Source organism: Muntiacus reevesi, chromosome 14 (assembly GCF_963930625.1).
Source record: "Muntiacus reevesi chromosome 14, mMunRee1.1, whole genome shotgun sequence".
Taxonomy (NCBI): domain Eukaryota; kingdom Metazoa; phylum Chordata; class Mammalia; order Artiodactyla; family Cervidae; genus Muntiacus; species Muntiacus reevesi.
In genome coordinates this window covers 50,396,691-50,414,297 of record NC_089262.1, presented here as the reverse complement: position 1 = coordinate 50,414,297, position 17,607 = coordinate 50,396,691, and the positions used below count along the sequence as shown (strand labels likewise).

Below are 17,607 nucleotides of genomic sequence, written 5' to 3'. Positions count from 1 at the left end.
AAACCAGCTATCCATATCCATGTCCAAATTGACTGATACCTACACCATGCACAAAATATAATTCAAAATGAATCAGAGAGACAAATGTAAAATCACAAACTCTAAAACTTCTAGAAGAAATCACCAAAGAAAATATTTGTGAGCTTGGGTTAGGCAAAAATTTGCTACATACAACACCAAAAGCATGATGAGGCATAAAAGAAAAAATGATAACTCTGATTTCATTAAAATCAATAATGTGTCCTCTTCAAGCAGCACAGGGAAGAGAATGAAAACACTGAAAAAATATTTGCAAATCACATGTATGGTAAAGACTTGTATAGAGGACATATGAGAAATTCTTAAAAGGAAACAAATAGGGGAAAAAAGCCAACCAAATAAAAAATAGCTGGGCAAAAAGAAGATGTACAGATGGCGCAGCGGCTCCAGTTAACAACTGCTATCAAGTGTAAATGACCCAAATGTCTTTCAGCTGGTGAACAGATTAAACAAACTGGTAGATCAACACGATAGAATTCTACCCAGCAATAAAAAGGAATAAACTACTGATTCATGCAAGAACAAATGAATCTCAAATGCATTAAGCTCACTGAAAGAAAGCTGTCTTCCACTTCTACCCAAGATGGAGCAACAGGGACAAATGATATGAAACAGCAATTTTCAAGACTGGACATTGAGTAATAAATACCGTGGTCCCTGAGAATGCAAAGTAAACAAGAATTACCCTTACAATTGCCTCAGCTCAATGCTCTGACAGTTTCTAGGCTGTGGCAACAGGGAGGGGATCCAGCCAAAACCCACCATACTATCTAAATTATGGAGATGAGGCTGAGAGTCCAGGGAGAACAGGGTGCCTAAAATTCACAGGATAGACTACCAGACAGGAAACTGCTACAGAGACTACACTCTGGATGGAGATCGGCAGAAGACCAAGTTTTCAGCAGAGCACTGCTCAGTTCAGGTGAGCAAGGAACTCTGGACGTCAGGAAGAGAACCACTTGAAAAGGATCAGAAGGAACAGAACTCAGGATTTGCACAGGGTCAAGAGCAATGTCAATTTCTACCACCCAGAGTGGAAAACCTCTTTATCGACGGGGCAGAGTAGAGTGCTGAGAAATGATTTGCATCAACAGTGCAGAATTATTAGTTGTAGATTAAACTATGCTCTAGTCCCATCTAACAAATCTTAAAAGTCAGCCCTGAAAGAATCAACCCGTTTCCCAGTAATGTAACTGTCTCAGAACAAAGCTCAAATATACATACACACACACACACACACACACACACACACACACGAACACAGAAATATCCACTATCCAATTAGGCAAAAAATTTAAATGTCTGACATCCAATCAGATATTGCCGAGCAAACAAAGAAGCAGAAAAACGCTTCCCACACTGAGGAGAAAAAAAATCAACTTACCCAAACCAACTGAAAACAGATACAGATGGTAAATTAGAAGACAAGAACATTAAAACAGTTACAACCGCACCCCATATGTTCAAAAAGCTAAGCGAAAGTTTGAACATGTTAAGCAGAGACCTGGAGATACAAAACAGACCCATATCAAACTGGTAGAGATGAAAACTACAATGCCAACATGAAAAATACTCTGGATGGATGAATAGTTATTTGACATTGTGAAGGAAAATATTAGTGAACTTGAAGATACAGCAAGAGAAACTATACAAACTGAAACTCAAAGAGAAAAAAGCTTCTACAAGTAAACAGAACATCTGTGAGCTGTGACACAGCTTTGACCAGCTTAACGCTGTGAATGGAGAATCTGAAAGAGAGGACAAAGCAGGACACAGGGAAAATGTTTGAAGAAATGGTGGCCAAAATTTTTCTAAATTTGATGGAAACCAAATCAGTAGGTCTAAGAAGCTCAAGAAACATCAAGCACAAGAGATTATATTATGGTACATCATAATCAGATTGCTCAAAACCAGTTATAAAAAGAAAAACTTTAAATCAGCCAAAGGAAAAAATACATATCACATAAATACGGATAAAGACAAGCACGACAACAGATTTCTTAACAGAAACCATGTAAGGTAGAATACGTTAGAACTACAGACAGCAAAGCAGCTATCAACCTAGAATGTTACATGCAGAGAAATATCTTTAAAACACCTTTAAAAATATATCTCAGACATGCAAAAGTTGAAAGAGTTCAACGCCAGCAGACTCACATTTAAAGAAATGTTAAAGGAAGTCTTACAGACTAAAAGAAAATAATTCCAGATGGAAATCTGGATCTCCAAACAGGACTGAAGAACATTAGAAATGCTAACAATATGGATAAATGTTATATTTCTCTTATTAATTAAACATCTCTAAGTGCTAGCTCACTGTTTCAATAAAAATGATGTAGACTGTAGATTATAACATATGGAGAACTAAAATACATGACAATAACAGAAATGTTAGAAAGAAAAAATGGTAGTATACTTCTATAAGGTTCTTGTACTCTGTATGAAGTAGAATAACTACATAAAGAAAGACTCTGGTATGTTGAAGATGGTAGTCTACAAAACCTGAGGCAGCCACTAAAATAAGAAATCAAAGAAATATAGCTGACAACCCACAAAGGGAAATATAACTGAATCATAAACAAGCCTCAGAACTAGAAGGGAGGGAAAGATCAAGATGGTGGAACAGAATACTGTGGAGCTCACCTCCTCCAACAAATACATCAAACATATCTGCACGTGGAACAATTCTCACAGAATACTTACTGAACCGGGTCAGAAGATCTCACACATTCAAAGCTGCAAGAATGATCACCATGTAACTGGGAAGGATGAGAGGGAAAAAAAAAAAGAAATAGGGACGGGACCTGAGCCCCTGGGAGGGAGCTGTGAAAGAAGAAAGGTTCCTTTACCCTGGGAACTGCCTTCAACAGCTGGGAGATCAGCCAGGACAGACAGGGCACTCCGGAGGCTCAGAGAAAAGTGCAGCCGCTGGCTTGTAGCAGGCAGAACTGAGGACCAGCACAGATGGTCCTGACCACCTCACTGCACACCCAGACCAAGATGTGAGTCTTCTGCTGGTGTGCACAGGGGCTGCGTGCTGAAACTCGACTTCAGTGGACTGCCCTGGGGAAAGGACTGGGGCTGGCTGCCCAGAGACAGTCTGCAGCGTGGCCCAGGCCTCAAACAGGGGTGTGAAAAGGCAGGAGGCTGGCCGGCTATTGCAGCCCCACCAGAGCAGCCTCACTCTTGTTCCTGGGTACTCACGGCAGGTGTAGCTCCGCCTCTAAGAGATCTGGCAGTGTGCAAGTGCCTGTGGGCGGCCCACATGTGGAGGTGGGGTTGAAATCTGAGCCACATCCTGGTGTCTTTGGAGGATTTACGAGCTGGCGCCTCGGTAAGCTCAGCGCCCTCAGGACATCCAAGGGAATTACTGGTACTCCTGTGGGTGTGCAGGTTTGGCACTAGCAGCCGCAGGCTCTGCAAGTGTGCACACGTACAAGCGCAGATGGGTACTGGGCTGACCCTGCAACTCCCACAATGGGGCCAGGTGTGAGAATACACGGAACTATGGCAGGCCCTCATGGGCTTCCGTGGTGGCTCAGATGGCAAAGCGTCTGCCTGCAATGCGGGAGACCCAGGTTCGATCCCTGGGTTGGGAATCCCCTGGAGAAGGAAATGGCAATCTACTCCAGTATTCTTGCCTGGAAAATCCCATGGATGGAGGAGCCTGGTGGGCTACAGTCCATGTGGTCGCAAAGAGTTGGACACGACTGAGTGACTTCACTTTCACGGCGGGTCCTAGTACCTAACTTTAGCGGATCCGTGCCATCAGAACTGTGTTGGTGGCCGTGTGAGCACTGTGCCTGAGGGACTTCTGGGCCGACTGCCTGCATTCCAGTGGATGAGGAGGGGCCCGGGTCAGTGCCCACAAGACTGCACTTTGTAAATGTGCACATCAGTGACTGGCAACACCAGAGAATGCATATCTTGGAATTCTCGGTAGCTCCTCTCCCAGTGGAAGTACTCTGGTCCCACCTACCTCACACTGCAATTCAGAAACGGACCTGGGGGCTTCTACTCCAACAAGTGGGGAGCAGATTCTGCCCCAGACAGGGCTGTGACAACCACAGAACAAAGAAGAGACCCCACTCAACATCCAGTTGCAGGCTCTGGTCCTCGCAATACCGATGACATCCCCTATCAAGGGATAATGGCCAGCACACACTGAGGAAAACTGTAGTAGGCATCCGTTCTAAAAACATCCCTGACACTGAAAAATCTCAGACTCACACTTAGAGACTCACACATTCTGAATACTGAAAGACTGAGACCAAGGTGGTGGCAAGGTTGGTTTCTTCTGAGGCTTTTCTCCTTGGCTTATGCAGTCTTCTCCCTCTGTCTTCACAAGCTCTCCCCTCTGTTCACACCTCTGTCCTAATGGACTTTTCTTATAAGGACATTAGTCATACTGGATTAAGACTGGTCCTAAGGACCTCAGTTTAACTTAATTCCCTCTAAAGACTGTCTCTCAATATAGCCTGAGGTGTGCTCAGTCACTCCGTTGGGTCCAACTCTGTGTGACCCCATGACTTTTTAACCCATCAGGCTCCTCTGTCCCAGGCAAGAATACTGGAATAGGTTGCCACTTCGTACTTCAGGGGATCTTCTCAACCCAGGGATCAAACCCATTTCTCTTGCATCTCCTGGATTGGCAGGTGAATTCTTTACCACTAGCGCCACCTGAGAAGCCTCTAGTCTGAGGTAAGAGGGGTTACAACTTCAATACAGAATCTGGGGGTACCCACTGTAGCTATAACATCCAGGAATGAAAGAGGTTAACACCACACAGCTTCTGAAGCTATTAAAAGAAAAATAAGATAATACTATGGTCTGTTTTATGTCAAAAAAAATTTGGAAACTTAGATGAAATGGCAGATTCTTTGGAAAATACAACCTACCAAAGATCATTCAAGAAGAAACACATAACCTGAATATCCTGTCTAGTAAATAAATTATGCCAAATTGCTTCAGTCATATCTGACTCTTCGTGACCCCATGGACTATACAGTCCATGGAATTCTCCAGGCCAGAACACTGGAATGGGGAGACATTCCCTCCTCCAGGGGATCTTCCCAATCCAGGGGTAAAATCCAGGTCTCCCACCTTTCAGGGGGATTTTTTTTTTTACCAGTAGAGCTATACCACGGAAGCCCTAAAGAGGTAGTATAACTCACACAAACTCTTACAGATTTGTGAAGAAGGAATACGTCCAAATGCATTTCACGAGATTAGCATTACCCTGATACCAAAATCACAAAAAGACAAGAAAAAAAGAATTACTAACTAGTATCCCTCAAGAACACAGATTTGAAATTTTTAAACAAAATTTTAGATAACTCAAAAATATATTTAAAAAAGTAAAACATAAGGAATAAGACAAGACTGTTCACTCTTCTCTCTTCCCTACTAGACAGTTTATTGGAGGTTCTAGCCAATGCCAATCAGTGAGCATAAAACAAATTAAAGAAATCCAAGTTGGAAAGAATTAAGAAAAATGTTTTATTCACAAACAACATGATCTTCTACATAGAAAATCTGATGAAATTATTTTTAAAAGGCTACTATAATTAATAACTGAATTTAGCAAGGTAATGGATACAAAATCAATATAAAAAGTCTACTGAATATTTATTTGATAATGAGAAATTAAACTTGAAAAATGTTATCATTATGATAGCATCAAAAATATGAAGTGGTTAGGAAAAAATCTGACAAGAAATGTGCAATATAGGTACAATGAAAGCTACAAACTCTGATGAGAGAAATTAAATAATCCCTAAGTTAAATGAAGAGATATACAATATTCAGGCGTCAAGAGATCCTTGTTAAGATGTTAGTTCTCTGCAAAGAGATCTATAGATTCAACACAATCCAAACCAAAAGCCCAGGAGGTATTTTTACAGAAATTAACAAAGTGATTATGAAATCCATATGAAAATACAAAGGATCTCAAATAGCGAAAACAACTTCAAAAAAGGACTAACAGTACCTGATATCAAGACTTAGAAAGCTAAAGTTATCAGGTAACTAAGGCCCTAAGTCAAATAGCTAGGAAGAACCTGAAGCCAGGCAATGGTCATCTGAGTGAGCTTGAAAATAGATCTTCCACAGCCTGACAAAACCATGTGAATGAGCTTCAAAACAGATGGGTCCTGAGAGAAGCACTGAGATGACTGAAGCCCAGGCCAACATCTTGTCTGCAGGCTTCGTAGAGACCCTAAGACAGAAGATCCACTTAAGCCATGCTTAGATTCCTAACTCAGAACTGTGAGATAATAAAAGTTCATCATTTTAGGCCTCTAATTTTGGGGGTAATTTGTTAAGCAGCAATAGATAATTAATATATGCAGCTATCCTATCATCTGATAAAGGAGATCACCATCAACTCTCAATAATTCCCAGCCAAGCAATTTGGTTTTACAGTAGGTCCAGAGACTTTGAATTGGGACATCAGTTGATTAGAGATAATTCTAGATTCATACAATCACAGAATATCAGACATAGGTGGGGCCTTAACAGATACTGAACCCAGCCTTTTAATTTGACAGATCAAAAACAGAGGTAAATCAATCTGCCCAAGATGACCAACATAATAAATGGACATTGGAGGACCTGAGCATAACTCAGGTCTTCTGATGCTGGGACATGCCCTTACATTAGTTTTTGAAGTTTATTTTGAAAATTATTGGTGGGTAGTCCTTTAAGGACCCATCTGTGTCTGATGTTCCTGTGACTTAAGAAAAGCATGTTAAACAATTATTATTTATTAATAATAAAGCAATGAAAGTACTTTTATACTGAGATATTCATTATTATGTTAAGGATAGACAGGTATGGATTAATATATCTGAAAATTAATTTTACCTGACTTTATTTTGAAATTTATTTTTTACATTTTAATGAGTATGTGTGGTTAAGTTTAACATTCCATTAAAAATAAATACTGGATCAGAACCTTTCTGTCTCTTCCTATTACACTCTACTTTGCATGTATTTTTAGGGTTCTTATCAACAATGTTTATTATTGACAACAAAAGACTAGTTTAAACTTACCAAAAACAACAAAACAGGAAAAAGGAAGATAAACTGTGATCTGAATCAGAAAGATAAAGCTTTTGAGATGCTCTGTATAAGAACTATATATCATAACATGGATGAAACTTAAACGGTCCCTGAAACCTTACAAGAAAGTTCAATAGCTAGTACTATACTACCTCCCACATCTGAACGTTGAGTGTCCTTTATGTTTGGAACCAACTGCTTTGGTGTGCCATTTCATGTCTTTCTTTTTAAAATAGACTATTTTCAGCATGTCAGCTAAGTCCCCAAAATGTTTCTTCCTCGTGTAGTTTCAATTTAAAATACATTCATTCATTAAATGTTGATTGAGCTTGCACTTATTTTACGTTAAGTGTTGAACTAGGCCCTAAGAATATAATGATGAACAAGGTAACGACTATTCTAAAGAATCTTCAAGTCCAGGGAGAAGAGGTAGATATTCTACAGTGAATATTCTAAGAGAGTATTCTACAGTGTGTTGTGTTATGTTTGGGGGGAGGCATAAAGTCAGATGAAAAACATGAAATGAATATACCACTTAGCACTAGGGGGTGAGGGGTGGGGTCGGAAAGACGTCCAAAGAAATTCATGTCTACTCTAATACTTGAAGGATAAGTAGAAATAGGCCTTGTCATTATGAGGTGGGCAATACAAGAAGAGTAAAGACTGTGGAGACAGAAAAAAGTGAGGGTGAAAGTTGCTCAGTCATGTCCAATCTTCCCGACTCTGGAATCAAACCTGGGTCTCCAGCATTGTGGGCAGATTCTTTACCATCTGAGCCACCAGGGAGACAGATAATTTGGGTTCAAATCATGGCTATAGCTGCTCTTTGTATTTAGGGAGCTATTTAATCTCTCTGTGCTTCATTTGGAGGAATCAAAAAGGAATTTACACAGGTTATCAAACATCTACTGATCTACCTCTATCTAAGACAATATGCTCTACTTTTCTGCTATTCCTCCTGATGAACTTTGCATGCTCTTATCAAAGGCCAATTCTTCCACAAGTGTATTAGACTCTGTCCCATCTTGCTTTCTCAAGGTCTTTCTTCTGAGTCATTAATGCTTCCTTTTCAAGTGGAACTTTCTCATCACTATTAAAAAATTTGGTTACTTCTATTGTCTTTAAAAACACAATCGAATTCCTCTCAATTCCACTTTCCCACCCAGGTACACCCTCAACGTTCTCCTTTGTTTTTTACAGATAAATTCTCATAAGCATTACTTATATTCACTCTCTTGAAATTTTCCCTTGCTATTCTTTTTTCTAAAGGCTTTTCTTCCTAACACTCTACAGAACTATTTTTGTCAGGATCAGTGATCTGTTCTTAAAGCAAAGAATTAATTCTTGGTCCTCATTTGACATGGTTGATCACCTGTTTCTTCTTGAAACTTTTCCTTTTTTCTTCCTACTTTTCTGGCTGCTCCTTTTTGTCTTCATTGTCTCTAAACTTTAGAAAAACCTAGGGCTCAGTCTTTGAACTTCTCGATTTCTTTCTTTTTTTCTTTATAATTCTTTTTTTTTCAATTGGAGTATAGTTGATTTGGGGCCTCTCTGGTGGCTCAAAGGTAAAGAATTTGTGAGACACAGGTTTGATCCCTGAGTCAGGAAGATCTCCGGAGAAGGAAATGGCAACCCACTCCAGTATTCTTGTCTTTCTTGTCTGCAAAATCCCATGGACAGAGGAACCTGGTGGGCTACAGTCCATGGGGTCACAAAAGAGTCGGCCAAGACTCAGTGACTAAACAACAACAACAATAGTTGATTTACAAGGTTGCCAGTTTCAGGTGAAAAGTGAACTTCAGGTGTTCAGTTATACATACACATATATCCATTCTTTTTAGATTATTTTCCCATATATTAATAGGTTATTACAGAATATTGAGTAGAGTTCCCTTTGCTATATACTAAGTCCTTATTAGTTATCTATTTTACATACATAGTAGTGTGTATATGGGCTTCCCAGTACTAGTGATAAAGAATCTGCCTGCCAATGCAGGAAATACAAGAGATGCAGGCTCAATCCCTGGATAAGGAAGATCGCCTGGAGGAGGGCATGGCAACCTACTCCAGTATCCTTGCCTGGGAAACCCCATGGACAGAGAAGCCCAGTGGGCTACAGACCACGGGGGTGCAAAGGGTCAGACATGACTGAGCACGTGCACACACACACACACAGTGTGTATGCGTTAATCCCAAACTCCTAATTTATCCCTTCCACCTCCCTTTGGCCTTTCTTAACCATAAGTTTGTTTTCTACATTTGTGGCACTATTTCTGTTTTGTAAATAAGTCTGTTTGTACTATATTTTTAGATTCCAAATATAAGCAATATTATATGATGCTTGTCTTTGACTCACTTCACTTAGTATGATAATCTCGAGGCCCATTCATCTTGCTGCAAATGGCATATTTTGCTCTTTTTATGGCTGAGTAGTATTCCATTGTACCACGTCCTCTTTCTTTTTAATCACATCTTCCTTATCCATACATCTGTTGATGGACACTTAGGTTGCTTCCATGTCTTAGTTATTGTAAATAGTACTGAAACAAACATTAGGGCATTTTTATGTTTTTCTCCAGATATGTGGCCAGCAGTGGGATTGCTGGGTCATACTGTATGAACTTCTCACTTTCTATTTACATATATCCTCTGTGATCTCATCCTATCTCCTGGCTTTTCATTACCATTTATATGCGGTCAACTTCACGTTTTATTGCCAGTCCAAACTTTTCCACTAAATTCTTATATACAACTTAATATCTCTACCTGGATATCTAACAGTTATCTCAAGCTTCATTTTCAAAACTGATTTAGTTTCTTCTCACAAATTTGCTCCTTCCAGTCTTGCCCCATTCAGTCAACAGCAACTGCCCTTTCTCAGGTGAGGTCCAAAAGTTTAAGTCAGCACTGACTGTTCTCTCACTTTCCACATCCAATGTCTCAGCAAATCTCACTGGCTTTACTTTTACAAGACATCCAGAAAGCAACTACTTCTTTCCACTCACACTGTTACTCTGGTCCATGCCACAGTCAGCTCTTGCCTGAATTATTTCAAGAGCATCCTGTCTCTAAGCTTTGCTTATGTGCCACCCCCCTCCCCTGCCAGTCTCTCTGCAATGCAGCAGCCACAGTGATCCTGTTAAATGTAACTCAGAGTACTGAGGACTCTTTTCAAACCTTCCACTGCCTTCCAATCTCAGAGTAAAAGCCAGAGTCCTTACAAAAGGACTGCAAGACCGAGCATCCTATTGCTTTTCTAACCTTACCTGCTACCAGCCACACTGGTTTCCATGCTGTTCCTTAAAAACCAGAGCGTGAAAAAAAAAAAAAAAAACAAAAACAAAACCAGAGCGTGCTCCTGCCTCAGGGCGTCAGCCCTGGTTCTCCAGGAATGCTCCTCTGCTACTTATCAGCATGACCAGCTTCTTCCTCTGCCTTTATTCAAAAGCCAAGTTCTCAACAAGGCCATTTTAAAAAACTACTTAAAACTGCAAAACCGTCCCCAACACTCCCTACTCCCTGTATCAGATTTATTTTCTGGGGCCAATAACATACCATGTAGTTATTTATCTAGTTTATTGTTTCCCACTCCAGAATGTAAACTTCATGAATTCAGAGATCTTCAATAGATGTTCAGTATATAAACAGATGAAAAGGTTGAGCCGTTTAATACATATTGTGGCAGAAAATGCAGCTTGTGGGAACCTGTACTCTACTACTAATAATTAAACATAATACTCATTTGAACCTGAAAATACTTTAGATTCATTTGGGGTTGACATTATTTAAGTTTTTTCTCTTTCCTTTCCTGTATACAGTGATTTGTGTATATATTTATATTTTACTTTACTTTTTCATGGCATAAGTTTGTTTTCTACATTTGTGGCACTATTTCTGTTTTGTAAATAAGTCTGTTTGTACTATATTTTTAGATTCCAAATATAAGCAATATTATATGATGCTTGTCTTTGACTCACTTCTAAAATAAAAATAAAACTTTTTTATTTTTATTTTTTTTAATTTTTTTATTGAAGTATAATTGCTTTACAGAATTTTGTTGTTTTCTGTCAAACCTCAACATGAATCAGCCATAGGTATATATATATCCACTCACTTTTGAACCTCCCTCCCATCTCCCTCCCCATCCCACCCCTCTAGGTTGATACACAGCCCCTGTTTGAGTTTCCTGAGACATACGGCAAATTCCCATTGGCTATCTATTTCACATATGGTAATGTAAGTTTCCGTGTTACTCTTTCCATACATCTCACCCTCTCCTCCCCTCTCCCCATGTCCATAAGTCTATTCTCTATGTCCGTTTCTCAACTGCTGCCCTGTAAATAAATTCTTCAGTACCATTTTTCTAGATTCCATATATGTGTGTTAGAATATAATATTTCTCTTTCTCTTTCTGACTCACTTCACTCATGGAGTTCTTATTTTTTACATTTAATTGATATGTAACACTATAAAAATAATTTTTGTTTCAGTGCTTAGATGATACATATATTTTAAGGGTATGAGCCACAGGACAGTTATGCTGAATTACTAGATCAGGACAAATCCATAAAAAGCATCAGAATTTCATTCTGATTCTCTGAAAGTCTCAAACACTCAAAAATGAGTCATTACCTATTTCTTTATTTCTATAAACATTTTAATTCTATATTATTATTGGAAAAATGATAAAAATAGGTTCATTATAGGAAGGTGGGAGGCATCATCTGAGAATTTCAAATGTAGCTTATAACACTGGAATCTTTTAAAATAAGAAAGCTCAATTACTCCTAGAAGTTGCCAGTTTATATTCTGTATTTCTTCAAAAAGCCTGTTTTTAAGTTCTCTTATAGTTCTACTATTTTCATAGTTAATAAGGAAAAATAGAAAAGATCTTTCCAGGGACATATTTACACTTATATGCTGACAAAAATAACTCAATGACGATCACTACCATGTGTAAGGTATTATACTAAACCCACTAGAAAACAAAGGGCTGACTGCTTACTGTGCATAGCTGTATTACCCAGGCAACTTATCTAATATTTCTAGAACTTCGATTAAATGGGTAAAACTGCCATGGCTATCTCATAGGATTATAGCGGTAAAGAACCTGCCTGCCAATGCAAGAAACACGGGAGACACAGGTTTGATCCCTGGGTCAGGAAGATTCCCTGGAGAAGGCAATGGCAATCCACTCCAGTATTCTTGCCTGGAGAATCCCATGGACACAGGAGCCTGGTGGGCTACATACAGTCCATGGGGTCGCAGAGAGTTGGACACAACTGAGTGACTGAGCATATATAGTGTGCTATATATATAATGATTTAAAGCAATGGCATAATACCAGGTATACAAGTAAACACTTGGCAAATGTTAAGTGATATAAAAGATAGGCATGGGGCTTCCCAGGTGGCTCAGTGGTAAAGAATCTGCCTGCAATGCAGGAGACAAAGGAGTTGCAGGTTCGATCCCTGAGTGGGGAAGATCCCCTGGAGTAGGAAATGGCAACCCACTCCAGTATTCTTGCCTGGAAAATTCCATGGATAGAGGAGCCTGAAGGGCAGCAGTTCATGGGGTTGCAAAGAGTCAGACATAACTGAGCACAACTGGTATTTCAGTTAAGTTTTCTTTAGTTGTAAATAACAAGCAAGAGTTTTAAGTATTCAATATATACTTACTGAGCACTTACTATGTGCCAAGCACTAGGTTAAGAACTAATAAAGAGAAAGGGAAAATTTATAACACAGAACTCAAAGGCAAACTTGCAGCTGAACATCATTCAGAAAGAAATGGAACTGGGAACTGGAAAGTTGCTGGAAACCTAGGAAATATTCTGTCTTTCTACACGCAGGGTTAGGAGCACTGACTTCCTTGCAGTTAAAAATCCACCTATAACTTTGCAGTCAGATTTCCATATCTGTAGTTCTGCATCAGCGGAATAAACCAACCAATGATCATGTAATACCATAGCACGAACTTACTGAAAAAAATCTGTGTCTAAGTGGACCTATTTCAAACCTGTGTTGTTCAAGACAAACAAACAAAAGCAAAAACAAAAACAAAACCTGTGTTGTTCAAGGGTTAATTGTCCTTCTCTTTGCAGACTGGTTTCCATTTTCTTCTTAGTAGATAAAGAGGTTTTTATCTGTAACAAAGGTCAAGGGGTGGATTGAAGATAGTCCCCCAAAGGCTACCAAGTTCATAAGTTACTATTCCCAGTCATATGGAAACACTGCTATTATTTTGCTCTTTCTCTGATTTTTTACCTTAATTCCAAGTACTGACAGGGATCAAGTGTCCATCCTTCTCTAAACACGGGGGCAACTAATTGTTAAGTTGAACAAATATTCTAAATGGCATTTAAAACAAGTATTATCCACAATTTAAAAAAGAGGAAACTAAGTCTGAGAAGTATGAGTTACTTTCCCATGTTCATGTGGGTTGTTGTTTAGTCATTAAGTTGTACCTGACTCTTTGCGGGTCCATGGACTGTAGCCCACCCAGCTCCTCTGTCCATGGGATTTTCCAGGCAAGAAATACTGGAGTGGGTTGCCATTTCCTTCTCCAGGGTATCTTCTCAACCCAGGAATCAAACCTGTGTCTCCTGCTTGGCAAGTGGATTCTTTAACACTGAGCCACCTGGGAAGATATTCACATGGATAGAGAATGAAACAGAAACAGAATTCAAATCATGAGGTTGGGCAAGTTTAGGACCAGCATACAAAAATGGTGCCTCCTTCAATTCTGCATATATGGAGCTTTGCTCCTCTCATGCTAGTCTGAGCTCTGCTAATGCTTCATAGTTCTCACTGTTCCCTTCCTGAAATGTGACACTGTCACAACTTTCAAAGAAATACAAAAGCTTAAAAAAAGTTTCATCAATTCAGATTGTAAAAGTTTTTGCAAAGAGAATAAACATGAAATTATGCACGTTCTTAATGATTTTATATATAAATAATTTGCTTTCCAGAAGTTACAACTAAAAGCAGAAACTTACCTTCCCATTCTGTTGGGATATCCCCCACTTCATAGTCTATTTCTCTTTTATTTGCTGCTTCTACAATTCTTTTCTCTCGAATAGTTTGTCCTGTAAGACAAAAGTGAGTATTACATTTTTAAAAGAACCCATGGCACAGTCAGAACTTTCCTGGTAGCTCAGCTGGTAAAGAATCCATCTGCAACGCAGGAGACCCTGTTTCGATTCCTGGGTCGGGAAGATCTCCTGGCGAAGGGATAGGTTAACCATTTCAGTATTCCTGGGCTTCCCTGGTGGCTCAGATGGTAAAGAATCCTCTCGCAATGCAGGAGTTCTGAGTTCAATCCCTGGGTTGGGAAGATCCCCTGGAGGAGGGCATGGCAACCCACTCCAGTATTCTTGCCTGGAGAATCCTCATGGACAGAGGAACCTGGAAGATTACATCCCGGGATCACAAAGAGTTGAACACTACAGCAGCTAAGAGCATAGCACATGACACAGTTGCTACTAAAAGAAGTATTTTCTCTTTAGATATTGCATACTTCCTCCTGCTGCTGCTGCTAAGTCACTTCAGTTGTGTCTGACTCTGTGTGACCCCATGGACCACAGCCTACCAGGCTCCTCCATCCATGGGATTTTCCAGGCAAAAGTACTTGAGTGGGGTGCCATTGCTTTCTCCACCACTTCCTCCTACAATAAGAAAATTAACAGGAAAAAGAAGAGATTTCATTTAGAATTAGGTATACTAGAAAAAGCAGCTTCTAACTTCAGTTCAGTTCGGTCGTAGTCGTGTCCAACTCTTTGTGACCCATTAACCGCAGCACGCCAGGTCTCCCTGTCCATCACCAACTCCCGGAGTTTACCCAAACTCATGTCCATTGAGTCGGTGATGCCATCTAACCATCTCATCCTCTATCGTCCCCTTCTCCTCCTGCCCTCAATCTTTCCCAGCATCAGGGTTTTTTCCAATGAGTCAGCTCTTTGCATCAGGTGGCCAAAGTACTGGAGTTTCAGCTTCAACATCAGTCCTTCCAATGAACACCCAGGACTGATCTCCTTAAGGATAGACCGGTTGGATCTCCTTGTAGTCCAAGGGACTCTCAAGAGTCTTCTCCAAATAAAAGCTATATATGACAAACCCACAGCAAGCATTACCCTCAATGGTGAAAAACTGAAAGCATTTCCCCTGAAATCAGGAACAAGACAAGGGTGCCCACTCTCACCACTACTATTCAACATAGTGTTGGAAGTTTTGGCCACAGCAATCAGAGCAGAAAAAGATGTAAAAGGAATCCAGATAGGAAAAGAAGAAGTGAAACTCTCGCTGTTTGCAGATGACATGATCCTCTACATAGAAAACCCTAAAGACTCTTCCAGAAAATTACTAGAGCTAATCAATGAATATAGTAAAGTTGCAGGATATAAAATTAACACACAGAAATCCCTTGCATTCCTATATACTAACAATGAAAAAATAGAAAGAGAAATTAAGGAAACAATACCATTCACCATTGCAATAAAAAGAATAAAATACTTAGGAGTATATCTACCTAAAGAAACAAAAGACCTATACATAGAAAACTATAAAACACTGATGAAAGAAATCAAAGAGGACACAAACAGATGGAGAAACATACTGTGTTCATGGATTGGAAGAATCAATATTGTCAAAATGACTATTCTACCCAAAGCAATCTATAGATTTAATGCAATCCCTATCAAGCTACCAATGGTATTTTTCACAGAACTAGAATGAATAATTTCACAATTTGTATGGAAATACAAAAAACCTTGAATAGCCAAAGTAATCTTGAGAAAGAAGAATGGAACTGGAGGAATCAACCTGCCTGACTTCAGACTCTACTACAAAGCCACAGTCATCAAGACAGTATGGTACTGGCACAAAGACAGAAATATAGATCAATGGAACAGAATAGAAAGCCCAGAGATAAATCCACGAACCTATGGACACCTTATCTTTGACAAAGGAGGCAAGGATATACAATGGAAAAAAGACAACCTCTTTAACAAGTGGTGCTGGGAAAACTGGTCAACCACTTGTAAAAGAATGAAACTAGAACACTTTCTAACACCATACACAAAAATAAACTCAAAATGGATTAAAGATCTAAATGTAAGACCAGAAACTATAAAAATCCTAGAGGAGAACATAGGCAAAACACTCTTCAACATAAATTTCAGCAGGATCCTCTATGACCCACCTCCCAGAATATTGGAAATAAAGCAAAAATAAACAAATGGGACCTAATGAAACTTAAAAGCTTCTGCACTACAAAGGAAACTATAAGTAAGGTGAAAAGACAGCCCTCAGATTGGGAGAAAATAATAGCAAATGAAGAAACAGACAAAGGATTAATCTCAAAAATATACAAGCAACTCCTGAAGCTCAATTCCAGAAAAATAAATGACCCAATCAAAAAATGGGCCAAAGAACTAAACAGACATTTCTCCAAAGAAGACATACAGATGGCTAACAAACATATGAAAAGATGCTCAACATCACTCATTACTAGAGAAATGCAAATCAAAACCACAATGAGGTACCATTACATGCCAGTCAGGATGGCTGCTATCCAAAAGTCTACAAGCAATAAATGCTGGAGAGGGTGTGGAGAAAAGGGAACCCTCTTACACTGTTGGTGGGAATGCAAACTAGTACAGCCACTATGGAAAACAGTGTGGAGATTTCTTAAAAAACTGGAAATAGAACTGCCATATGACCCAGCAATACCACTTCTGGGCATACACACCGAGGAAACCAGATCTGAAAGAGACACGTGCACCCCAATGTTCATCACAGCACTGTTTATAACAGCCAGGACATGGAAGCAACCTAGATGCCCATCAGCAGATGAATGGATAAGGAAGCTGTGGTACATATACACCATGGAATATTACTCAGCCGTTAAAAAGAATTCATTTGAATCAGTTCTAATGAGATGGATGAAACTGGAGCCCATTATACAGAGTGAAGTAAGCCAGAAAAATAAAGAACATTACAGCATACTAACACATATATATGGAATTTAGAAAGATGGTAACGATAACCCTATATGCAAAACAGAAAAAGAGACACAGATGTACAGAACAGACTTTTGGACTCTGTGGGAGAAGGTGAGGGTGGGATGTTTCGTTAAGAACAGCATGTATATTATCTATGGTGAAACAGATCACTAGCCCAGGTGAAATGCATGAGACAAGTGCTTGGGCCTGGTGCACTGGGAGGACCCAGAGGAGTCGGGTGGAGAGGGAGGTGGGAGGGGGGATCGGGGTGGGGAATACGTGTAACTCTATGGCTGATTCATGTCAATGTATGACAAAACCCACTGAAATGTTGTGAAGTAATTAGCCTCGAACTAATAAAATAAAATTAAAAAAAAAAAATAAAGAATCTTCTTGCAGAAAAAAAAAAGAGTCTTCTCCAACACCACAGTTCAAAACCATCAATTCTTCGGCACTCAGCTTTCTTTATCGTCCAACTCTCACATCCATACATGACCACTGGAAAA

The 17,607-nt window shown here is 39.5% G+C and overlaps 1 protein-coding gene across 2 annotated transcripts in view; it reads right to left on the bottom strand.

Annotated features, from left to right (window-relative positions):
- Positions 1-17,607, bottom strand: part of NDUFAF2 (NADH:ubiquinone oxidoreductase complex assembly factor 2) — a 168,272-nt gene that overhangs the window by 56,275 nt on the left and 94,390 nt on the right. For both annotated transcript variants that reach the window (XM_065905172.1, XM_065905170.1), the window contains exon 2: positions 14,099-14,188. In XM_065905172.1, coding sequence (XP_065761244.1) covers positions 14,099-14,188 — 90 coding nt within the window. The remainder of the gene's footprint in view (positions 1-14,098; positions 14,189-17,607) is intronic.